We start from the raw sequence: 25,455 nt of genomic DNA on the forward strand, positions 1-25,455 counted from the left end.
GAGCACTTGGCTGACCTTATCAGATACAAAAGTTACATTTCTTGGTATATAGGTCTTGCTTTATCTTGGTCTTAACCATCCAGCAGAGAAGTATAAAAATGAGGTATATAAAGTAAATCCATACTAATACGATGAGCTGTAAAAGGCTCAAGTCAATAACTTCTGAGGATAACCCACTAATATAGACTGCTAGACCGTGGGAAGCCGTTAACTGATAACCATTTTATAATAGTGTCAGCTGTTTTCTTAAGTTTCTATTCCCCTGCTGAGTTAAGCGTATGGTCCTTCTCACCTTGCCCATTCCCTGTGAATCATGTGCTACGCCCCAGGGCTGGCACCTTCCCCGTTGCCTAGATACCTGCTGACGTCAAGAGCCGAGACTTCTTCATTCCTGCACTCCCTATATATACCCAGCACCTCCCTTGAATAAAAGAGACTTGATCAGAATCCTGACTTGTCTCCATTTCTCGCGTCTCCTGTCCTTTGTCCTCTTCAATTCCCCGCTCCTCTCCCAGGTGACCTTCATTGACTGACCTGCTGGTTTGGGACACTAGACAGTGTTAGATTTAGCTGAATTCAAACACCTATAGTATTTAGATGCCAGTAGAATATTCACCTCTGATAGACAATTAAAAAAAAGATACAAAGGAAAGATCATTTTGTATTTATATATACAAATTAGGATAAATTTAGAGCTACTTTCGCTTAATTCAATAAGAAGAAAGAGGTGTACTAACAGTGCTTGGAGAGAATATCCTGTCTGCTTCTTATACTATGGATAACCACCAAGAAGATAACAATGTGCAGTGAGCTGACTATCAAAACTGTCCTATTAATCAGCTGTGAAACTGTCTCATATTTCTCAATAAAAATAAAAAATTAAAAAAAAATATTTGTGTTTGAAGATTTAAACCCTGAGGCCGGGGAGATAGCTCAGTAGAATAAGCGCTTGCCAGGCAAGTGCAGGGTCCTGAGTTCAATCCCTTGTCCCTCAAAAAAAAAAAAAAAAAAAAGAAAAAGAAAAAATTAAACCCAACAGGATTTGAAAGTGCAATTTACCATATGTGCATGTTGGATATGCTAGCTTTGTAAGAGTCAAGCGCTTTTAAAGCTTTTAAAATTTAAGGCCCCTTCCCACAAATTAGGCCTCTTAAAAGATTTGGGAGAATTAGAAAATTATAAATGAAGGGCTGGGGAGATAGCTCAGTGGTTTAAGTGTCTGCCTGGCAAGCACGAGGTCCTGAATTCTATCCTTGGCACCACACACACACAAAGTATAAATAATGTATTATATAAGAAAATGTATAACCGTCAAGAAGTTCCACAGGGAACTGACTGGCCAAGTTTGCGCACACACCTAACCGTCTAAGGGACTGTACTGATCTTTACTCGCGATCAGAAGCTTTGAGCCCTTCATGACCCCTTAATCAGCTAGCACACCCGCACCTGGAAGGGCCGTGCTCCTTCCCCAACACTGTTCCTTGGTCTACTTGCTTCAAGCCTTTGTGTCCTGAACGCATCTGAATGGAGTCAGTGTCACTGAGCCTTTCACCACAGGAGCTGCTCTGAGACACCAGCTGGGTGGGGTCAGGGGCCGGACTGCCCTCCCAACCCTCCGTCCTGCTGAGGGCACCGTGGGAGCCTGGCCTCAGAACACACACACCCGCACTGGGTCTAAGAGGTACTCTTCCTGGACTCTCTCTGCTTATTCCAACTCTTCCTCCATCTAAGCACCGGCTCACACCATCAAACTCCGCTCGACGTGGCTCCCCCTCCACTCAGGCCAACACTGTGGAGGTGGCGCCAGTGTCTCACAAGCACAGGAAGCTCTGCAGGGCAATCTGCAGCAGCCCACGTCCATGGCCCCCACGCTACTCTTCTGCTTGTTTTACACCTCAGCCCAGTGAAAAGCTGTCCTCTCGGAAGACGGACAGCACGGTAACAGTGGTGCTGCAGTGACTGAATAAAGGGAATTCTACAGAGCTTGAAGTTTAATTCAAAGGTACTTGACCCCCAAAGACAAAGCAGGAACTACAGCTGAGCAAAAAAAAAATCTCTTCTTACCAAATATAGCTGAGAACATTCAAGACACTGTTCTTGGAAAAAAGGAAAGCGAACAAGCAAATAAAGACTATGTGGTTTCAGATTTTATTTTCATAATTATCTTCTTTATAGAAGCAATAATGTATTTCTGTAACAACACATTTAATGTCAAAGAGCTGGGAAAAAATAGGACTAGAGCGTAAGATTCCATACGCAAATACCATACTCTGCACATGTACAAATAAATTCAATATATTAAATGTTCATTGGGTGCTACTCGCTATATAGAACAGAAACTAGATTCTCAACACACTCATGCAGACTTTCATTTTGGTAAAGTGCGGACACTAGAGTTCTAGAACACAACTATTCTTGTTGTAAACATCATTTTCTGACTATGCTCTCAGGAGAACTATCCGGATGGAAAAATAAAACGTGTAGGTGTGGAACAAAAGCTCTCGTGGACACCAGGACAACCCTGACACAGCAGCACACTCTGGAAACCGCTCTGTGGCCCCAAGGAGCAGGGGAGCCAGGGGACACCCCTGTGGCCTGTGCCCATCACCCTGTCTTCAGTGTGTAAATCCAAGCACTCCCGACCCCAGGTTGTAAGGAGTCTCAGCTCGTGAAGAGGCAGCCGACGCATCTGTGAGTACCAGCAGCCTGCTCACACGGAGAACTAGCTTGCTCAAGAGGCCTTGGCAAAGGACGTCCCAAGTTTCTCATGGGACCTACAGGGTGCATGTGGCAGTGAGGGGGTCGCTGAAAGCTTAGCTTCCCTTAAACAAAAATGCTTCAGTGGTCAGATTCATGGTCACCACCTCAGTACAATGAATACAAGTGAGCTGCCCCTGAAGGCCTGGGCAGGCGGCAGAAGGGAGAACAAGCTCCGCTAGGCTGGTGGGAGCCCCTCAGCGAAGCCGTGCTAACCTCACCTACACTGCAGGGATGGCGTGTCCCGGAGCAGAGCTGTGACCAGGTCCCGAGCACCCCTTCTGAGGGTCTCAGGACACCCAGCAAGACAAAGCAGGGTGGGTTTGGCCTGAGTGGAGGGGAAGCTGGCTTCGCGGCAGAGCCTGCAGGACTAAGAACCTGCAGGACTGCTGCCGTCCAGCCTCCTTCTTGGTGACAGGGGACAAGGCAGGGCTACGCCACACAGGGTGTCAAAGGAATGCTTCAAAACTATCCTGTCAGGAAACCACCAAGACTGAGAGTGCTAGAACCCAGTTCTACATGTCTCTCAAAATCAATTCGCCCCTTCCAGCCGAACCTCTGTGGTCAGCTCTCTCCATGTGCACGCGTGGTCTCGTCGCAGCCCTTCCATTGAGGAGGCGGGTTGTGCTAGACGACGGACTGGACACAGACTCTTCCTCAGAGCACACAGACACTGGTCCACATGGTCAGAGCCCAGCAGGACCGTCACTGCGCTCTTGGGTGGCCAGAGTCCCCCACACCGCGGAGAACACTGGGAACAGCAGAACCCTCTTAAGAGAATGCCTTCAAAAGTGTGTGCATTAACACAGAAAAAGCTTATGTGCACCTTTCATTGGGCTAAATACCCTACGTCTCAAAACTGCTTCATCTGGATTTTGTCTCTGAAAATATTTAAAATTTAAATGTACCTACAATTACGGGAGATAAATTTCCTTTTCAAAATAAGGTAAGTTCTTAACGTAATAATTGTTCTAGTGGGCAACTTCACTTTTAGCAGCAATATTAAATAAAATACAAACAAAATCCTCATACAATAAATCACAGGAACACAAGAAGAGTACCCATGTCTACCAGTCCTTTTGCTTAGGGTGTGATTTGTCTTGAATTTAGCTTGCAAATTTAAAAATCAACTGTACTAAAAGGTGACAGTACATTTTTTGCTATTCCTGTTCTTACAAAAGAAAGGAAAAAAATGCTTCCCAATAGTAGATCCAAGAGCTGATTTGGGAAACGGTAACTACGAATCATCTCTACCTGGGCGATGGGAACAGGCCACAGGGGTGTCCCCTGGCTCCCCTGCTCCTTCGGGCCATAGCGGTTTCCACTCAAAAATCACCATCTCAAGGAAGTGTAACTTTCAGTGAGTTCCAGGTCCACAAAAATGGTATGTCAGAATCTTCCCTTTGTCTTCCTTTTCTCTTTGCAAGCAGAATGCTAGCACAGTCCTCCTGAATATTCATCTTCCTCCTCTTCGGGGGCCGCGGTGCCACCACCTGGCTTGGCCTGGGGCGCTGCTGGCGACTTCTTCTTGACCCCTCCCCCTGGGACCACCAAGCTCAGGCCCAGTTTGGCATACTGTCAAAGACACGAGAAAGGCCTGTGAGCTTGGCCAGAGGAGCCCAGAGCACAACTCCTGGGGGTGGCACCACCAAGCGCAGGCCCAGCTGCTCACCTGTCAGACAGGACAGGAATGACACGGGACTGGGCTCAGAGGAGTTAACTACAGCCCTGCCCCCTGCCCTCTCCCTTTACTGCAAAGCAGCACACAGCTGCCTCGGGACCGCAATGGTATACAACGGCGACACACCAACTGTGTCCTCCCTCATGGACAGAGATGACCTGGACATCTACGTCAGACTACGGGAGTGAAAGGAGGGAGGGGCAAATTTTTAAAAATCTATACAAATTTACCAAAGCATGACTAGGAATGTATGTAAATGAAGTTTCTCTACAAATATTATTGTAACAGAGGTCTGCGGCCGCCCTGATAGTAGGACAGGACACTGAACTGCTACCCATAAATCTACTGAGACAGGAGATGGGCAGAAGCCACAGCCGAGGGGATCTCGGCCCAGGAGGGAGGCCCCTTTCTCACACAGGCTGGAGGGTCCTTCACGGTACTCCACTGCGACAGATGCCAGGCGCTCTGCACTACAGCTGAGTCACCTGGGGCGTGGGGACCATCAACAGCAGCCTCTACCACCCTGCAGCTGTCACCCAAGTGGCACTGCACAGCTCTGAGGAGGCCATATCCTGGCCTCTCTGAGACAAGGAGCCTGAAGAAAAGCAACTTACTAACTAAACACCTTCAGAGGGTAACGACCAAAGGACAGGCTGAGAGATGAGGATATATACAAAAACATGCCACCCTCAGCCAGGTGTGGTGGCACACAGCTATAATCCCAGCACTCTGGGAAGCTGAGGAGGGAGGATTGAAATGTTCAAGACCAACCTGGGCAACTTAGTGACACTCTGTCTCAATATAAAAAAATACAACAGCACTAGGGATGCAGCTTGGGGTCTAATTCCCAGTACTAAAAAATAAGTAAAACAATTAAAACACGCTGTGGGCAACACAGTCAAGGAGTCAGTGAAGGGATGTTGAACCAAGTGGCTGACAAGTGGGCTTCCTGCCCTGCGGAAGAAGAAAACGGAATCGGCTGGTTCTGAGTAGGGTTTGAGGAGAAAATCTTTCAGATCCATGGGGAATCCCACACTCACGTCATTGTCCATGTACTTGAAGAGTGGCGAGTTGCAGACCTCCGACACCTGGTCCTGGTCCTGCTGGTCATAGCCCTCGAGAAGCTGCTCAAGCGCGGTGCAGTCTTCGCTGCCACTGAAGCCTGGGATGCTGTGGAGACAGCACATGTACGCATCTTCACCTCCTTAGGACGCCTCCACCAGGTGCCAGCCCGCAGCAGGGACAAAGTCATAGCAAGGGGTAGAGGCCAGAGGCCCCACTCGCCCCCTGCGGTACACAGGCGACAACCCAACCAAACACCAGCCGAGGGGTCTACCCGCCAGGCCCTCCTTCATGCGACCTTCCTCACCCTCAGGACACATGGGGAGCTTGCCTTCCTTTTTCCGTAATTTGTTTCTTAGAAGGCAAACGTAATGGAATGATTAAAGTCACTCACTCCCGTGGAAATCCTCAGGAGACAACAACTACACTGAAACGGTGGGCGAGTCTCCTACCCTTAGAAAACTGACAGAGCCTTCCAGCCCAAGAGCTGTCTGAGCAGCACCCCGAGCACAAGGAGCAGTAGCGGCCTCACCTGTAGCTCTCCCGGACACACCTCTCGGCAGCCACGTAGTCGTTTCTGTGCAGGTGAACCAGGACCTGGGCGATGGTTTTCTAAAACAAAACAGAGAACTATGCTCTAAATGGGCGGTGATTCTGGGTGTACTGAGGACATCTGAAAGCTAACTTTTCATCTTGGTTTGTATATAGGGACTTGTAAACTCAGCAGCAAGTTCCAACGACACCCAAGAGAAACCTCCCAGAGCCGTGCCTCCGCAAGCCCCAGGGCCCTGCTGGGCCCACGGAGCCTCACAGAACCCTGCATCACTGCAGACGCATGCGCTATCAGCACAAGCTTGAAAAGAGACAGGAGGGGACCCCTAATTCTACTGCTGTACTTGGAACTCCTAAAAGGCCCCAGGAAGGTCTGCGTGACCCTTTAGTAGCAGAAATAATGCAGTGTAAGTGGACAGCAAAGGCAGCAGCAGGAGCAGGGCACACTGCTAAAACCCTACTGGCGATACAGACTCCAACTTTCTTCTCAGACGCGGGTCCCCTGCACGGGGTCTCCCTATCCACACCGACACCCCCTCAGGGCCCACAAGGGTGGCTCAGCGGTGTCCCCTTCCCCTCTCCCTTCACCTGACCGTCTGGCTACAAGGACAGGCTTCCCAGGAGCCGCTGCCGTGGCCTCTGATGCCCAGGCTTCCCCTGGGAATGCCGCAGGACCCAAGAGCCCGGACTCACACCTGGACCCGGTGTCTGCGTGTCGACACCCCTCCAGCCTGCCTACCCTTGCTTACTTTCCAAGGGTACGGTAGTTGCTTGCTGTATTTTACGCCATAGTTCTAACTGTAATCAGCCAGACAGACAAGGCTGTAGTGGTTCACTATTGTAGCACAAAACAGAAGGCCGCTGCTATCTTCTAGAAACACCCCCACAGAGCCTTTGTTCAGGCAGTTATGTGTACCAATGTGAAAAACCACCTAACGTAAAGTAAAAATGAGCACTTTCAAAGACTACCTTATAACAGGTGGGGTAATTCTCGATTTCCTTATAAATATTTTTTTCTTTCTGAATAGAGAGTGCTGCCTCATCAAACCTGAAAACAAAACAAAGAAACGTGAACAAGACAGATCTCCATGAAGTCCCTCTCCAGGAAGCTCAGAGGAACAGAAGCACCACTGCTCCCCACCGATGGCATAACACACGCTCCCCTCTGCTCTGTTCTGTGCCTGGCCCTGGCCCTGGGTGTCAGGCTGGCACAGGGCATGGAAAGCATGGTGCCAAGGCCCACCCATCAATGAGCACCCAGCAGGTCCAACACCCACCTCATCAGTGCAAGAGGACACCCTATCTCAGCTCCCTGGAGGAACTCCAGGGTACCTCCCAAATGTAAGTTCCGAAGGTGACCATGATGCACCTTTGGGAGAAGGTGAAAGTAAGCTCACTGGCTGGGAGTGACAGTGGTATCCAAAACCGTCCCCAGGAAACCCTCCTCTCTGCTGAGCAGGACCCCTGGGCGGGCTGGGGCTGCCTCCTGGGTTCAGGACTAGTTATGGTTTGTGTCAAGGTGTTCCCCCAAAGCCTCATGCAGTCATGGGACGGTTTCTGGAGTTTGTGATTAATTCATGGTCCCAGGCTGGAATTATGGGTGTGAGTACTACTCTTGCCTTGGGGTGGGTCACCTGCATTACAATGTGAGGAGACAGGCTTGCAAAAAGCCACAGCTGCCACCCCTCTCTTTGCTCTTTTTCCACTGCCATGAACTACTGCCTTGTTCCATGTGTCACTCTGCGTTGGGGCTGGCCAAGCATGAACTGAAACCTCCACAAATTGTGAGCTAAATAAACCCTTCCTTCTTTAATTTTGGGTGTCCAGTATTTTGTCCCGGCAATAAGAGAAAAGTAACAGACAGTGCTCAACAGGGGAGTGCTGGTGAGGTCTGTCTGCAGGGCCTGGGCCATCCCTGCAGGTAAGTGTCACAGCAAATGGCCTTGCAGCACACAGGCTGAGCAACTGAGGCACTACAAGGGCTGAGCATGGCTCCAGGCTGACAGGCCATGGGAAAGCAGGGACCTCTGTCATGACTGACAGGAACCAGATGCTGCCAACACTCAGTGAGCTTGGATGGGGACCCAGCTGCAGAGGCCATCGCAGCCCGTCCATCCTGCACCCTGACCTCATCCTAGCGAGGCTGAGCAGAGGCGTGGGGCAACCAGGGACTGTCACCCCAAGAGGCTGCGTTTCTGGTAATCTGTTACACGAACAGTAAGTTGAGGCATGGCATCCCACGCGCATCACTTGTGACAGTGACCATGAGCTTTTCACAGATCGTATTTCATAAAATAAAATACTGCAGAGACAGTCTGTGGCCATCATGTCCAGATTCTGTCAGTCTAGTAGAAGTACAGTACGGTGCGATGTTAACACATTCAACTAAGAGGCTACGCTCCTCAACATTCATTTCATTGACATAAAAACAGCACCTCCGTGAGCTTATAATGACCTAGCAAAAGCAGCGAAAGGAATACAGCACATTTATGTGAGTATGGAGTCAGAGAAATTGATCAGCTTTGCGGAAGTCCATGGAAGCGGCCACCCAGCTTCAGACGTGTCCAAGAAATAATCCGAATTTACAATGAAATACAGATAATCTTGACTTTCTCATCAAGTAATCCTTAATAGCTCACAAGACTGTTCAGTCTTCTTGCCACATGCCCAACTTGGCTTCTCTCCACCTTGGAATCAGAGACCTCGCCCATAGCGCACAGAACAGTACCACCTCAGGAACCCAGTGACAGCCTGTGCTGGGAACCTGCCCCCCAGCGCTGGGGTCCAGGCACTGGCCTACTCCTGCAGGTGGGCCAGAAGGGTCTCTCAGGGTACAGTTCTCATCAGCTTGCAAGAAAGGGCAAGGGCCACCCCAGGCCTAAGTGCAATTCCGAGACACTTCTGAGCAGGAGGGAAAGTGTGAGGCCACGAGACATGAGGCAGACAGTTGGTTCTGCTCTACTAGAGAGCATTAAAGGGTAACCCTGTCAGGCTGGTACAGACTTTGGTGTAGTAAGCCTGGCTCCACTGGAGGGAACGTGGAACAAGGCAACTTGCCACCTGCTTTTCTTCTCTCAGGCCACCAATGGCCTCCACTCAGTGCCACCTCAGCAGAGCCGAGGACACATGAACAGGCCCATTCCCCTCTCTACCAGGAGGAGCGTGGTGTCTTATCACTCTGCACTACTGAATACTCCGGCAGAAGAACTGCGACAGCAGGCTTTTCATGCTTCATGCCACACGTGCCCAGAGACACTCTCCAGAGTATCAAATTCATCATATTCCTGAGTGAGTTCACACCAGCCTTTAGGAGGTTAAGTAATTTTACAATGCATTTCCATAGAGCTTACATTTGGTCTAACACTGCAGAAAGGCTCATTTTACAATGCAGTGTTAAATGTAGGAGAAGAAAAAAAAATCAAGGAAAGGACCCCTGAGGTAACCACAGGTCCCTTTTCCAGCTGCACACAGGTCACGCACCTGTGGAGGTTTGGGGAGGCAAACGCCGCACCGAGCCGATCACGGCTGCCCAAACCCACCAGGAAGGGCTGCAGAAGGATGGCTGCACCACCAGGCGAGGGGTGGAAGGGCATGAGGAGCAGTGGGGATTCCTCCTCACCTGGCCTCCCTTCCACAGACACCGCGCCACGACCCTGAGCGGGTGTCTACAGCATGCGATGTAAACAGAAAGATGTGAAAGGCAGCCCTCCCTCTGCTGCGCAGCCCAGGCAGGCTGTTCCTGCCTGCTGCCTTCACCCCACTATCTGCACACCCCTCCTCTCTCGCCCTGGATCTCTACAGAGGAGGCACCCACAGGCCCGGATGTGCCCTGTACAGAGTAGCAGGCACCTCCCGGCTCTGGCTGGGGCCACTCACGGCTAGAATCTTGGTGGTACCTCACAGGTCAGCCACTCTGCAGCCCAGGGGCCACCGCCACACCCAACAGACAGCTGACCTGAGAGTCCTCATTTCTGTCACTGGCATTTCTGGGAACCAGTGGCCAGCAGAATGACGAGGGCAATGGTACAAGGCTGATTTATGAATTGTTTGTTTTAAAACAACAGGCAGACCAGGGAGATAGCTCAGTGGCATAAGCGCCTGCTTGGCAAGCATAAGGTCCAGAGTTCTATCCCCAGTACCGCAAAATAAATAAATAAAATTTAAAAAATAAAACAATAGGCTTCATTTAAAAGCATAACAAAATTTCTATTCCATTTAGACCAATAAAAACCTAGTCAATGAAAAGGACTTTATATAAACGAGTACTATGTCTACACGAGAGCATGAGAGGTTAATTTTAGGGTTACTCTCATTCTAAATATGTTTGATTTTTTTTTTTTTTTTTTTTTTTTTTTTTGCGGAACTGGGGATTGAACTCAGATCCTTGCGTTTGCTAGTCAAGCGCTTATCCTACTGAGCCATCTCCCCGGCCCCTGAATTATATTTTAGAATCTATAATCTTCATTTAAAAAATCAATGCAATCTCAGAAAGGGACTGATAGATTCAGTAGTCACTTCTAATTTAATTTCATTACAAAATAAATCTGGGGTCTTTTCTGGCACCAGAGAATGAAGTGCAAGTTTTAATTAAGACACCTGTCTCCAAGCTGGGTGTGGTGGTGCATGCCTATAATCCCAGCACTCAGAGCCTGAGGCAAGAGGATTACTGGGGGTTCAAGGCCAGCCTACGCTAAATGGTGGGTTTAAGGCCAGCCTGATCTGCACAGCAAGACCCTGTCTCAAAAACTAAACAGGGGGCCTGCCAATAGCTCAGCTGTTTAAGTGCCTGCTTCAACAAAGCCCTCAAGCTCAAGCTTCTGTGGTTCGAACCCAGATAGTCACAGCAAACCAGAAATGCCCTAAAGGCATATTCGCCCCCCCCCCAAAAAACTAAACAAACAAGATATTTGTCTCCAAATGTACAATTGCCTAAGGGTGTTTATCTTAAGACTGTATTACTGAGAAGCTGACAAGTAGAATTTTATCAATAATATAAATGATGTACTAAGCATAAACTGAGATAAAGTGGACAAGACCCCACAGGAGTGCAGCTTTCAGTATCTAGCAATTTGTGCTGCAAGTCACATATTTCAAGGACAAAAAGTATACACCCTGTTCAATGACACAACTTGACTACCAAGAAACTCAAATTTTCATGGGTGAGGATTTTAAGCATTTCTTTTACCCCAATATACATGTATTGCCCCAAGAGAGAAACATTTTTAAGTAGCACATCAATAAAACTGTTCGCTTTCGTCTACCGAGCCACGTCTGAGCCATTAAAACATGATGCGGGGTAAATGTGGGCCCTGCACTCTGGAACACGGCCCTCCTGATATTCAGTGTCACATGCCCACTGCGTGGATGCCAGGCCTTCTCCTGGTAGCCTGCTGTACTGAAGGCAGATGCCAGTAGGACGAAGCAGCCATTCCCTCAAGCACAACCCTCGCCCTCATGGACTCGGTGCCAACGCCCCAGCACGGCCGTGAAAGACTCACCTGCGTCCTCGAACCAACAGCCGCGAGGCTTTCCCCAGCAATTCAACAGCCTGCCGCAGGCGCTCCTCGTTCTGCAGGATCACAGAAAAAGAAGTGTTGGTTGTGCTCATGTGGATTCTTACCTGTGACAAGAACTACAAGGCAGGGACCACACCCCATCGGAGATGCCAGAGCTGCTAGCCCTGTCACTGTTCTCCAACAGAAAAAGGGAGCATCTGTTGTGAGCACGGAAAAGCTCCACAAAAATGCAGCTCTGTTTTCCTCAAAGTTATTAACCTAAATGCTCTAAGCATAGAAGAAAAACAGACTCAAACTTACTTCAAACACATTAGCTGTCTGTTGGTATAACTGTACAGCCTTCTCAGGATCTACATTTTCTATAAGCCTGAATTAGAAAAGAGAATTTGACTTAAGTGAGAAATAGAAAACATGCCCTGGAGGACATTAAAACCCAAAGAGCAGTGCCGCCAGGGCTCAGGGCTCTGGGCCGGGCGCACACTCACTTCCCAGCGCGCTCCAGGGCCATGGCGGCCGTGTCAGGGGTACCGTTCTCCAGGTACATCGTGCTGGCCTTCTCGATCAGCTGGACGGCCTCTGGCAGCCTCTGCATCTCCTGCAGAGCACACAGCACAGACAGCCTCAGGCACGCAGCACTAACCACGCAAGCTCGACTGCTGTGCTGCTGTTCCGCATCACACGGCACACTGGGACAGCAAACACATTCCCGAGGACGCCACCTGTCACCCTCCACAGGGAGCTTCACGCAGTCAAAGCAGAGTCACCAGTCCTTCTCTACCACTCATCATCCCCTCGCAGACTTTCAGAGAAACTATAGAAATAGCATGCTAACTAATTTTTAAAGCATTTACAGATCTTTAAACATTTACTGAGCCTCTACTATCCACAAGGCCTATGCCAAGGACCACAAACTAGTAACCCTAGAGCCGTGTGCCAATTCTAAGGACACTTCAGTTGAGTTACAGTGTTTTTAAATCAGATACTTTCACAAAAAAATTGTTTTATGGCTTCTTTAAAAAAAAAAAAAACAAAACACCTCAAAGGCTAAGCCAACATAGGTCCTCGGTCCCCAAGGCAGCAAGGGGGTGGGGCTGAGCACCAGCCGCCCTGTCAGGAGTGGGTGCCAAAGCTGGGCGAGCAGCGCTTCCCCACTGCTCCTGCCTGCCGCCTGTTCACCTCAGCGTCCCCTGCACGCCCACAGCCTCCGCCAGGGCGTCAATAGAATAGATTCTCTTATTCCTGCTTTGTGATTCTCAGATCTTCTGGTCCTAAAGTCTCTAAATCAAATTTGTTTTGAAAAACTAAAAGTAGAAATCACTTAGAAGCCCACATGGCATTTTCAGGTGGTATCCTTTAGGGGTGACTTGTGTGTGGCAAGCAGGTACACTGACAGCCCATCTGGGCCAACATGCAGATGTCTCTAGTAAAGCTGCTGGTCTCTTTCTGACTCTAAAATATAACTTGCTTATTATTTCGCTATAGAGAGCAACATTAAGACATCCTGAAAGTCACTGTAAGAAGCAAGGCTGCTACCAATTATTACTCAAGAGGAATACATTATATTCCCAAGCTTCAATAAAAACATTCTTTTGTTTGAGAAACCAAAGCTCCATAAGAGAATCCAAGTCTTTGGATTGGCACATATTGAAGGTTACATGGGGGACCAGAGAGACACCTCAGTAGAATAAGCGCTTCCCTGGCAAGCACAAGGGCCTGAGTTCAATCCCCGATTTCTCCAAAAAAAAAAAAAAAAGATTATGTTGGAAACTTTAGTCGCGGGGGTCAATTTCACTTCTCTAGACTATTCCTACCCATAAATCACCAACCCATTTATTAAATAGATGCTGAGCACCTCCAACATAAAAGCATCTAGGATAAAAGAACAAGAACATGGGCGTACAGAGTGCAACTACAGCAGAGGTGGAATAAAGAAACATTACCTGATGAGCAGCTGTCTCTCTCCCTACTCTGCTTTAAGCCAAGGAAGCCCCCGGGCAACCAGGGTCCAACCACAATACTGATACTTCTCAGAAAAAATGCAAGGCTACCTAGTAACAAGCAGCACCACCCAGTGTTTCTATCTCCGGTGGTGCCTGTCTTCAGGCGCTTGTGTGTCACGGTACTACATTGTTCCTATGCAGTAAATAGCACAGGATATCCCAAGTCGCAGGCAGCAGCATCAGAGCCTTCCCTTGGGCCTGGTCTCCAAGCTGCCACTCCCTCAGCCCTCCTGCACAGCATGAGAAGCTCCGCAGGACCTGGTGGAAATCAGCCCACAGAATGAACTGTGGGGGTCACAGCTCAGGACTCTGGACACCACCTGGAACTGTCCCGTGACATTTAATCTCAAAACCAGACATGCAGACTGTATTTTCATTCTCATCTCTCCAGCCACCATTAAGGTTTTTCACCCAGAGTAATGCCTTTCCAACCCTCATATAACACAGGCACTTGAGCAACAGAAGCAACGCCTAGGTCACTTTAGCACAGCTGCTGGAATATAAATGTGGGTAGTGGGAACTACCATGTTCTAGCAGTGGATACCCTAAAAACAGACATGAGGTGCAATGAGATTATAGAAGCCACGTGGGCATTTCCTAATTCCAGGGGGAAACAGACAGGTGCTCAGAACACATTCCTGGCTTCTCTGCTGCTGGCAACCTAAACTTGTCACCTAATGTCAACTCAGATACATGTTCAGCCAGAAAAGCCTTATGTCAATGTACATAGAACAACTCATTAGAAGCACTATATTTTAAAAAGTCTATTAAAAATGTTAGATAACTGCTGTTTTTTCAATAAACATATTTATGCACAAGTATTTTCTACTTCTTTATGATTGACTCACAGAATTGGAATGGCTGTGTTAAAGGCTATGAAATGTTTAAGTATGTTAGTAGCTGTTACTGACATTCTTTATTCTCTCCAGTATTTATAAATGTTCTCCAGTACACATGCAATCACTGAAAAAAATCAGTAAGCTAACACTATAAAGTCACAGAACGTGGACACAAGGGCACAGGCCTACAAGGTCAGCCCCCAAGAGGTTGAGGGTGATGAGTTCAAGCCCAGGTTGGACCATACTGTGAGACTCTGTCTCAAAAACCCAAAACTACAGCAAACAAAAGCTTTACTGAAGTGTAAGTTTTTAAAGCAAAGCCTTAGGAATTTTAACTAATTCAAATAACTTGTACCACATCAGAGAGCATATATAAAAATGGAAAGGAAATTATTTCATTTTAATTGCCACCTGGCACACCTCGAGTCACTGTCTTACAGAAGTATAAGCAGCTGGCCTCAACAGGGCATTAATTCCTAGCCTGCTTTAAGAAGCAGAAGCGTGATACCTTTATCAAAGTAGTTCATTCAAGAAGAAGCAGATGAAGTAACAATACGTGAAGTCTGATTCTCTTTGCTGCCAACTGACATTTGTAAAATAAGCAAAAACCTACTATAAAGTCAACAAAAACCTCTTTATAACCCACAAATAATTAAAAAATATATATATATATGTATATACCTATATAGGTATATATGTGTGTATATGTGTATATACATATGTATCTACATAAGTATATATATATATATATATATACATATACCTATACAGGTATGTGTGTATATATATATACATATATATGTGTGTGTGTGTATATATATATATGGGTTTTTTTTACCATCTTCAGACGTCTTTGCGCTCTCTAACGCAGGAAGTCCACACACAGCCCTGCTTCCCTGGCGAGGCACACCTCTCCAGACCATACAGCTGGGAACCTTGTAGCTCCCCGCTCCTTCCAACCCACGTCTCCCACATTTCCCGTTTACTACTCCCTACCTGAAGACGCAGCAAGCACACCCTGTGTGTCCACTCAGCACTGCCCTAGACAGCAGATCTTAACTTTGGACCTCCGGCTGTACTGTAAGGAAACTTTCCAACCTCCACATGGATTCTATTCCAACACACTGTAGCTACTTCGTTTACCCCACACAACAGCTGTGACATAACGAGCGCATAACTGACCTTCAGCATCATGCCAGCTTGCTCATAGGCTCTGCGAAGACAAGACAATTGCTCTGATGAGTCTCACTGAACAAACGGAGTGCAGGGCTGGTGGGGAAGCGACTCCAAGAAAGCGGGTGGCCACAGCATCAGCTGTGCCTACCTTTATCTCCCTGGGCAACAATGCCTCAGGAACGGCACTGAGTTGAAGACATTTTATTTTGCAGACAAAAAATGGCTCAGAAAGGTTAAATGATAACCTGAAGTTTAATCTGACAAACCTAAATCTACATTTTAAAACATAAGTTTCCACCAAAGTAGGAAACCTCCTACTCTTTCATAGACACTACTAACTAAGCTGAAAGGGGAAGAAGGGATTCTAATGCATTAATTTCTTTAGACTACTGAACAAATTAGTCTAGAAAATACTATGCTGAGTTTAATTTAAAAATGTTTCTTACAATCAGGAGTGACAGTCTTTAAGATTCAGTTAAAGACCAAAGCAAATGAAAATAACGCTGGAGCTTGTATCTGGATGTCCCCCAAAGCCACATCTGCTCATGGCGAGGCCTTTCCCAGGTGGCTGATCTGTATGATAACCACACTGGCCCGCTGACTGGTTGAGCATCACTCTGGATGTGCTAACGGGAAGGCCCATGCCAGAGGGAGCAGTGCCACAGGCCCACAGGCAGAATGTAGAAAGGAGACAGAGGCCAGCACCGCAGCTTCGGCCTGCTGCCAGCCACAGACCGCTTCTCTTCTGTGAAGCTGCTCCGCCAGGCCACCCTGCCTTGGAGCCAGCCAGCTATGGACTGGAATCTCTACAGAGCGTGATCTAAAGTAAACCTCTCCTCTTTTAACTTGTGGGTGTTGGGTATTTGGCCCCAGCAAAAAGAAACTAAGACAATACCTATTTTATTCACATTAATACAAAATATACAAATTTATAACTTGGAAAAACTTTAATAGTCTATTAACTAACTTTTAAAACATAATCTGCACATAAAAATATGGAGAGTGTTACTTACTTGGCAGCATGAAAAAGACTGAATGGATCCAACAATGTCAAAATTAAGGAAAAAGAAAAGGAAATCAAGTTTCTAAAGAACTGATATTTAAAAGACAGGTAAGTACCACTGGCCCAGTTGGTCCCAAAAGACAAATCCTATAAATGGTTAAAAAAATAACAATAACCAATGCCTATTGAAGTTTCTTAAGAGCACAAAATTCACAAAACACTGTGAAAACATCACAGAGACTTAAACTCCACCATATATTAATCTGACCAGTTTTACTAAAATGCAAGATTATGATGACTATAATTTGCAAGTAAGGCAATATAAGCATTTTAATTGTTAAGTTTTAAGACACTTTAGGAAATCATGTCAAAACTACTTAGAAATCTTTTTAAGGAGGGCTGGCCAGATAGCTCAGCCGACTAAAGCACCTGCTTAGGATTCCCAGTGTGCACTGCCAGCCCCGCCCCTGGGCTACAGAGACAGGGATAGAGATTGGGCGTGGTGGTGCCTGCCTGTAATCCCAGCATTTGGGGAGGCTGAAAACAGGAGAATCACTATAAGTCTGATCTACGCAGCGAGACCCTACAGACCCTGCAGATGCTGTATCAATTTAAAAAAAAAACTTTTTAAGGAAGACTCTTTTGTAAAAATTTATGTAAGTATGTACATTGTCAATACATGTCATAACTTCATTCTTCAGTTTGTATCAAAAAAACAAGAGATTATAATAGAAAATAAAGTGCTATAAACCACTGTGGACTTATGATCAACCACTGCACATATTCAGTCAGAGCTTAAAAATACATTTTCTAACCATTTTCTAATTTAAAAGTTTTTTACTTTGCACTCAACACATTTATAACAAGAGAAAACACACTGTCAAAGCTTGAGTTTATTCAAATTATTTTAGAGGCTGTAAAAGATACGCCCTATTATTTTCATGGGCCACAGCTTCCCTCAGACAGGCATCTTTTGCTTGTTCAAACTGTTTGGCATTTTTAAAAGCAACAGCTGAAACAAAACAACAACAAAATGAATACATCCATTTATATATACAGACTATCATTTTAAAAAATCTCAAATGAACCATTACTGAAATCTGCATTTATCATGAAGTATCACAAAGCATACTATGGATTTCAAGTACCTGGGACGTTTCATAAAACTAAAATATTTCTTTCTCCTAAAGAAATTCCCTTACAACTTTTCTGAGTATCAGTATTTCAGAAGTATTTATAATGGTTTTGTTTTGTTTTATGGCAACACAGCAGAGTTACTTACACTCAAAACCAAGAATTCAAAAAAAAAACAAAACGAAGAATACGAAGGCCAGCACTCCTAGTGCTCCCGAGTGTCAGCAGGGCCTTCAGCCACAAAAGATGGCAGCCCACGTCGGCAGCTCTGCGCTTCACAACAGCAACAGCACTTCTGTTGTAGCTCATTACATTATATGGGGACTGAACAGCAATATACACTTGATTTTACAATAAACTTTCCCTCATGGCAGGTTCAATTAAATGCCTAGCAATGCATCTCTTAAAAAATAAAGCTTTCGCCAGGCATGGTGGTAATGCCTGTAATCCTAGCACCTGAGATACTGAGGCAGGATTGCTGCAAGTCCAAGGCCAGCCTGGACTACATAGCAAGACCCTGGCTCAAAAATAAAACAAATCAATGATGTAGAAATATGGGACTGGGGGTCTGGGAGAGTGGGCCCTGGGCTCTATCCCTAGTACTGCCAAAAGAATAAAACAAACAATAAACCAAAGCTCTCATACAGCTAGAGGATGTGTGAAAACATCTTCCTGTTGAATCTGAAGTATGCGACCAGGAGTTTAAAAAATGAAAAAAAAAATGTAACCGAAAGAGCAAAACTGTGAGGAGCGACTCTAAGATTCAATATTACAAATTCCAAGACACTTTCTAAGAGCTGTCTTCCTCATACCTCCGGGGGGGAAAAAAAGCAAAAGCGTAAGCAGTTGCTCTATTTTTTTTTAAGATTTGTGGCAATGTTTTATTTTTTTTCCATAATTTTATTGAGAAACAAATAGCAATGAGACAGTTTCAAACGGAATTGGTAGGACAGTTTCAATATCTATTTTGCTTTTTAACTAAGGCCTTGTAGAAAACATTAAGTGTCAGCATCACAATGACACGAAGCTATCAGATTGTTCTAGGGTTACACACTGCAACAAAAGGATTACAGTCACAAATACCTGCTTTTCCGTACTCCGAAGCAGCACTGTCATAGTCTGGCTTCCACTTTAAAAAACCAGTTTTGAGGCTAGAATGAAAGAAAGACACATTTAACCGAATCTACCAAGTACATCTGCAGGTCAGAGCCCTGCTCATAATGACCATTTAGGTCACTGAAATGAATTTTCAAAAAAACATCAGGCATAACCATAACCCAGCTCCATTCGGACTTACTGACAATACATACCACCTTACCTCTCCCCTCCCACCACCACAGACAGGACTTTCTCCTTTTGAAGTGCCTATGCCCTATCCAAGACCCCAGACCAGCAGCTCCATCACCCAGTCACCTGCGGGAAATGCACACTGCAGCTCCATCTGAGACCTACAGAACCAGAGCCTCAGGGTGTGTGCAGCAACCCACGGTGCAGCAAGTCTAGGGGTGCCTCCAAGCACAGCCTCTTTTCCTACAGCTGAGAGGCTAGGGTATCGAACACAGACAAATGGAGGAGTCATGAGCATGTGCTATGCCTCAGCTGACTGCAGAGAGGGTCCCCTGGGGAGACTGCAGAGGTTAGAAAGACACGCTCGGAGGAAGGGCACAGGGATTTGGTCCAATGCTGAGAATGAGCTACAGTGAAAAAGGATAACCAGAAAGAGGATAGTATGGTAATCAAGAGAAACTGTCACCCAATTATGCTGCCATTAGATGTCAAATCAAAGGACAATCAATTTTCCCTTCTTGGGCCTGGGGAGATAGCTCAGTAGAATAAGCGCTTGCCTGGCAAGCCCAAGGGCCTGAGTTCAATCCCCGGTTCTGAAAAAAAAAAAAAAAAAAAACAATTCCCTTCTTCATATCTTATGCTTTTACTTTAAAGTATTTGCCAGGTTTACAGTGTAATTCAGTGGCTGTCAAACTTGGGTGTGCATAAGAACTGTTGAACACCTTAAACTGTAATTTTCAGTTCAAATAAGGAAAGCCTGCTTAGCATCACACAGCTATGAGCTTATGGGGGCAAGGGCCAGAGGCACAGCATATACTATGGGGCAGCTCAACCAACTGCCCACAGAATCTTTTTTTTTTTTTTTGGCAGCTCCAGATTGCCTCCAGCGCTGGTCTGGATTGCCTCGAGTATGCGGGAATCGAATCCCGGATCCCAGAGACTGACTGCTTTGTTTAAGCAGGCACTTAAACAACTGAGCTAGTGGGCGGGCCCCCTTCCCACAGAATCTTTGAAGGAACATTTTTCAACTATAAATTTAACCTATTTAACACCTAACATGTATTTACATACTATAACAACATTTAGAGTTATAAGCAAGTTTTTAAGCTTGCCAAAAGTTCACTGCTCAGAAAACTAAAATCCTTAAAACTGCAAGATGTCTATTCTCATCCACAAAAACCAAAAAAATTCAATAAAGCAAAATTCTAACTTTCCATCCTATACCAAAATGCTCTACACTCTGCATGTAATACAGATTTAAGTCCCACTGAGAACAAAGTATAATCATTTCACTGTCTAATGTGATACACCTAGACAGAGCCAGGTATTTACACAGAAATTTATTTTTTTTCCATAATACACAGAAATTTAGAAATCTAAACATATACAGCATTGTAGCAGGACAGTCCTGTGACTTTTTTTTCTTGCGTCTTTTTTCATTTATTACCTTTTATTTATTTAATTTTAGTTATTTATTATTATTATTATTATTATTATTATTATTATTTTGCTATTTTGGAGTGGGGTTATACGTTTTTATTGTTAAGGAATCCACTTCTATCTTATAAAACTGGAGCTATCACGGTCACAGCTCCTGACCTCAAATGAAACCCTTCTGTCTATGAGGCCTCCATCCTGCCCCTTCTATGCCTGTCCAGTGCCAAAGCCAACTCTGTAGGAAGGTTTTTCAGAGAAGACAATTACTCTGTCTTCCTAGAAGGAAAAAGCTCCATTTGCTTTAGGAGGCCGAGAGCAACCCTAGAGCACAGACAAGCTGGGGCCTGCGCAGGCCTCAATTTTACCTTTTATTTAAAAAACAAAACAAACAAAACAAACCCAGCTTTTACTTGAGAGACAGTATGGTAATAATTGGTATGTCATGACAAGAAGTACGTATTTAGAAGACCAGAATGACTGGCATTCCAAGCATGACCCTGCTATTACACATTGCTATCTTCAGTGCAGTTGCTTGGTTCACAGGTATGAGCATATATAATTAGTCAGGGTGAGAATCCTATCATTTAACTGCTAGTTTCAAAAATCTGCTGATGTTTCTGAGGATCACTGCCTTACTAACAACATTTTGACCAACATTTTAACAAAACCATGTAAGAGGAACTGTGGAGATAGCTCAGTAGAATAAGTGCTTCCTTGGCAAGCACAGGGGCCTGAGTTCAATCCCCGGTTCTCTGTCGTCCAATGATCTCAGTGGATGACCTCCAAATGGTATAGGGGAAAGAAATGAAACTCCTAACCTGAAAGGTACCTGGGATGAGTTTGTGTTCTCTAAGACGGAAGAATGAATTTTAGGAACAAACGGAGGTTATGAGCAGAATATATTTATTGAGAGAAGGAAAGCTCCTGTCCAAGACAGGGACAGGAGGGGGGGCAGTGGGTTGTCCCCAAGACAGCCAGGTATTTAAAAACATCGAAGATCACCAGCCAACACAGTTTTATCAATTAGGAAAAAAAAGAAGGCACTGTAATTTAATTTCAGTTTCACATCTAATTTGTCAGATGTTTTGACCATGTCTACCCTCAGTGAGGAAACAGACCAGTTTCCTAGGACAAAAGAAATCAGGAGAGCCAGCATTTATTTGAGGGGATTACTGAATATACTACCATTAGAAAAGAGAAAAATCAAATCTGCTCTCCTAAGCTCCTGGCCTAGTTTTCCTACCACCTACTGAGCTACGCTGCCTAGAGGACTTTTAATAGAACTTTCAGGCTGGAACCCAACATCTCACTGCCTCAGCCCCACCCGGTCATTTTCGGTCACCTGTAGTTCTAAAAAGCCACTCCCTCCACTCTACCTGGCCAAGTTAGAAACCTGGAAGTCAGCCTTTCACCTGCATAGCCGCCAGGGCAGTCACTAATATGTCCACAGTGAGGCTGTAGTTTGCATGTCTTGCTGCTGGGTAGCTCTGAACCACCAGTCATACATGGACGACTGCCCCATCAGGTAGTACAAGCCACCTCACAGGACAGTCATACATATACCTCTGGAAGCTCAAGCCAGTGGGAGCACATTAAGGTTGTCAACTCTATTAGACAAAGGCTGCTCGAGCCTGTCCTGGTACTTAATTTCGGCCATCATCACCTCTCCCTGAAGTCAACAGACTAACCTGCACATGGTACCTCCAAGGGCTTCGTACCCTGCTTCGCCTCCAGTACCCCAAGACAGTAACCCCCACCTCCCTGACACCCACCAAGCCTCTTATCCAGCACTAATCGCCTGCTCCCACTTCTCTGCACACCTGCCTGTCCTCCTGTGTATTCTAAGCTCTTGAGAAAACGATGACTTTAGTATGGCCCAGTGCCCCAGTGGTTAGTTCAGGTCTGCAACAACGACTCCCTGTATGGCTGCAGCCATAACTTGATATATGTCTGCTTAATGAAAAAGCCAGTTCTCTCCCCTTCCTCTGTCACAGCCCATCCCGCACAGTGCTGCCCCAAAGAACTTCAACCAGGTCCCCTGGTTATTCCACATGGAGAAAAGCTAACACCCAGGGCTGCCTAGGGCATCCCTCCACAGCCCAGGCCTAGCTGCTTTCCGCTCTAGCTCTCTGTGCAGCGTCCAGAGCTCCCTCTCGGCCTGTGACCACAACACTCCGCAAGCAGAACCTCTCCAGACTTGCCCTCACGAAGCCTTGCTCAGAAATCATCTCTTGATATCTTCTTAAACTCCCTCTGGCAGAACGAACTGGTATGTTACCAAACAATTAATACAGCTTTACTGTGATCTTTACTACGCACATTATCGCCACTGCCCTTTCCTTTGCTCCGGACTGCTGGGGCTACCTCCTGACCGCGAGCCCTGCACCCGCACCCCACCCCACCCATTAAGCAGGCGGCTCCGGCGGCGAGCAGCAGCAGCTTGAGTGCCGCCACTGCCTGCTCACTGGCTCTGCCCTCTTCCACCTGTGCGGCCCTGGGCAAGTGAGCGGGACGCTTCTCTATCTACCTGCAAAGTTGTCACGCAGATCTCAGATTACTAAATTATGTACCGAAGCACTCAACGCAGTAGGCTTTTCACTATGGTAGGTAATTACTCAAAAATTGCTTTAAAAAAAAATTGTTGGGAGTAATACAAGCAGGGGAGGAGGATGGAGGCCAGAAGACTACGGAGAATTTGCTGCATTCCACAAATGCTGCGGGTGCCTGGCTGGGTCCTGGACCTGGAGATGTGCGGCTGTGCACCGAGGTCCTGCCCCAGAGAGTTCCTGCCCCAGGGAGCAGCAGGCTGGTGGGTGGCAAGAGCCTGCGGAAGCTGGGGCTCGGAAACAGCCCGCCACGACTAAGGGGCTCTCACAGCACCGGTTCTCAACAAGCAGTCTGTCCTTCAGGGGACATTTTGGTGTCACAGTAGGAAGAGGCAAAGAGACGCAGTTGTCATTTGGTGACTGAAGTCCTGGGGGGACTTCCGGAAACAGCGAACAGCGCCGCGCTGGGAACCCTCGGCTCCCAGGCTAGGGGACAAGCGTGCGACCCCGCCGCCCGCCGGAACCGGCGCCGCCGAGACGCTCGCGAGGCCCACGGCCGAACCCGCGCCGCGCCCTCCAGCCCGCCGGAGCTGCCGGTCCCGACTAGAAGGGGCCCGGCGTCCGCACCCGGGCCGCCGCGGGGTCACTCACTATTTCTCTGCCTTGGCCAGGTGCTCCAGCCCCTCGTTTATTTTCTGGGCCGCCATCTCCCGCTGCAGTCCCTGAGGCGGGCGAGAGGGACGCTGCTCCACGCCTGGCAGCAGCGACCACACGCCGCGGAGGACGCCAGGACTAGCGCGGAGACGGCGCAAAGGATGCCGGGACGGTGGCAGGGAGCGCCTACGGGGTACCGAAGTGCTCAAACTTCCGGCAGCGAAGCCGGAGGGCGCCGTGGAAGCGCCGCCTGCAGAGAACCCAGGGGTAGGATGGAAGCGCTGATCCAGCTCCGGGTCATCGCAGAGGTACAGTGAGCTTTGACTGACGAGGGGCGTCGGTCTGGTGCTGTTAAAGGCAGGGAGCCTACAGCAGGCGAGGCCTGGCGAGGAGCGGGGTCCTGGGCGCTTCGTGACCTCCCGTTCCCCCTTTTCACTTCCTGCTCGACGGAAGCGGCTTCCTCGCCTTCCCTCCTGCTTGACCCAAAAGCTGTTGCCCAAGCCACCTTGGACGGAACCTCTGAGCTAGGCGCCAGATAACCCTTTCCTCTTTATAAGCTGATTGGCTCAACTAGCTGTTACAGTAGCGGGGTGGCGAGCCCGGCCGCGGCTCCCAGAGCGGCCCTCCACGTCTCAGTGCGCGCTAACCGCTTTGCGAATGACCTGCGCGAAGCTGCGCGAGCGCACACGGCCGTTCCCGGGGCGCCCCGGCCTTTCTCCCAGCCTGAAAAGCACCAGCTCGCTGCTTCCTCCGCATCCACCACATCGCTGTGAGCCAAAAGCTTAACGTCTCAAGGGAACCAAGAGCAGCGTACAGAGCCCCGGGAGAGCTGCCGTCTCCCACTTAGGGATCCCGGCAAGCCGGCAGGCGAGGCTGTAGACGACGGCTTCTCGGCTGGCGCCCTCTTTTTGATCCTTCGTTTGGGATGTCATCAGCTAGCATTTGTGTAATCCTAGTGTTAGGCAACTGGTGAAAGTGGCTAAAAGAGCAGTTTGTGTTCCCCAGAGTAATGATGCGCGCTCTTTAGCCTGCCTCCAGCCCTCAATCAGTGTGAGATGCTTTGGAGAGAGTCCCACCTCAGGCAGACCGTGAAGCTGTATTTACTCTCGGGCACTCTCGGGGGCGCGTGTCTTTCTGCACCCGCCCATGACCCACACAAGTGGCGCGCCCCGGGGCACGAAGACGACCCGCGGGGCGCGGAGCCAGGCCGCGGAAGAGTACCGCAGGGCGGGCGGGACGAGGGAAAAGCTCCCGTAATGCGAAACTCCCGCTTGCGTAGAAAATGAGCATGTCCGTCCTATTCTCATTCTGACGTTACTCAAAGAAGTGGGTGTAAAAGTGAAACCAGAGTTTTGAGGAATTATTTTCCCTTATAAAAAGGCATTGTTATTGGTTTCAGCCTAAGGGAAAGGCTGCTTTAAACTTAAAAGTTCAGAAGCAAGTTATGAGAACTTGCTTCCTCTTCGTGTGTGGGCTCTTTGTAGTTTAAGGTCCTTGCGGTGGAGCCCCTGCAGTCGGACTCAGAAGAGTCCAAGAAACATTTGAGAAGGCCGGCCTCGGATGCTGATACTGCTAAGCCTCAGGAGCAGCTTCCGCGCAAATATGAATCTGCACATGAGACCTTTTCAGGGCCTCTGCCTTCCTCACTCTCAAATGTGGATGCTAGCATAGAAGAAAGGACAAAAGTGGAGCAGGGGCCTCTGTGGTGCAGAATTATGATGAGGCTGCACCCCCTCAAGGCCTCCTACATGAAGGTGCTCCCCGGCATATGAGGGTGTCCTTCTTTACATTTCTTGATGCTCTGCAGCGGT

The 25,455-nt window shown here is 47.5% G+C and overlaps 1 protein-coding gene across 1 annotated transcript; it reads right to left on the reverse strand.

The window, feature by feature from the left end:
* Positions 1–2,129: 2,129 nt before the first annotated feature.
* Positions 2,130–23,811, reverse strand: Napg (NSF attachment protein gamma). The gene is made up of 12 exons (XM_004645039.2): positions 23,642–23,811; positions 18,804–18,871; positions 17,514–17,598; positions 16,597–16,614; positions 15,590–15,620; positions 12,054–12,163; positions 11,869–11,935; positions 11,551–11,621; positions 7,022–7,100; positions 6,033–6,112; positions 5,479–5,608; positions 2,130–4,332 (listed from the first exon to the last, which is right to left on the reverse strand). The coding sequence occupies exons 1-12, from the start codon at positions 23,695–23,697 to the stop codon at positions 4,192–4,194; spliced, it is 936 nt and encodes a 311-aa protein (XP_004645096.1). The 5' UTR covers positions 23,698–23,811; the 3' UTR covers positions 2,130–4,191.
* Positions 23,812–25,455: the final 1,644 nt, after the last annotated feature.

Source organism: Octodon degus, unplaced genomic scaffold (assembly GCF_000260255.1).
Source record: "Octodon degus isolate 3935 unplaced genomic scaffold, OctDeg1.0 scaffold00216, whole genome shotgun sequence".
Classification (NCBI taxonomy): Eukaryota; Metazoa; Chordata; class Mammalia; order Rodentia; family Octodontidae; genus Octodon; species Octodon degus.

Bases quoted from the DNA above. Each gene is read 5' to 3' on its own strand.
- Napg (XM_004645039.2), bottom strand. From the start codon at position 23,697: ATGGCGGCCCAGAAAATAAACGAGGGGCTGGAGCACCTGGCCAAGGCA. The intron at 11,936-12,053 runs GTGAGTGTGCGC...TTTCTAATTCAG, and splicing joins GCCCTGGAGCGCGCTGGGAA to GCTTATAGAAAATGTAGATC. The intron at 11,622-11,868 runs GTAAGTTTGAGT...GTGATCCTGCAG, and splicing joins AGACAGCTAATGTGTTTGAA to AACGAGGAGCGCCTGCGGCA.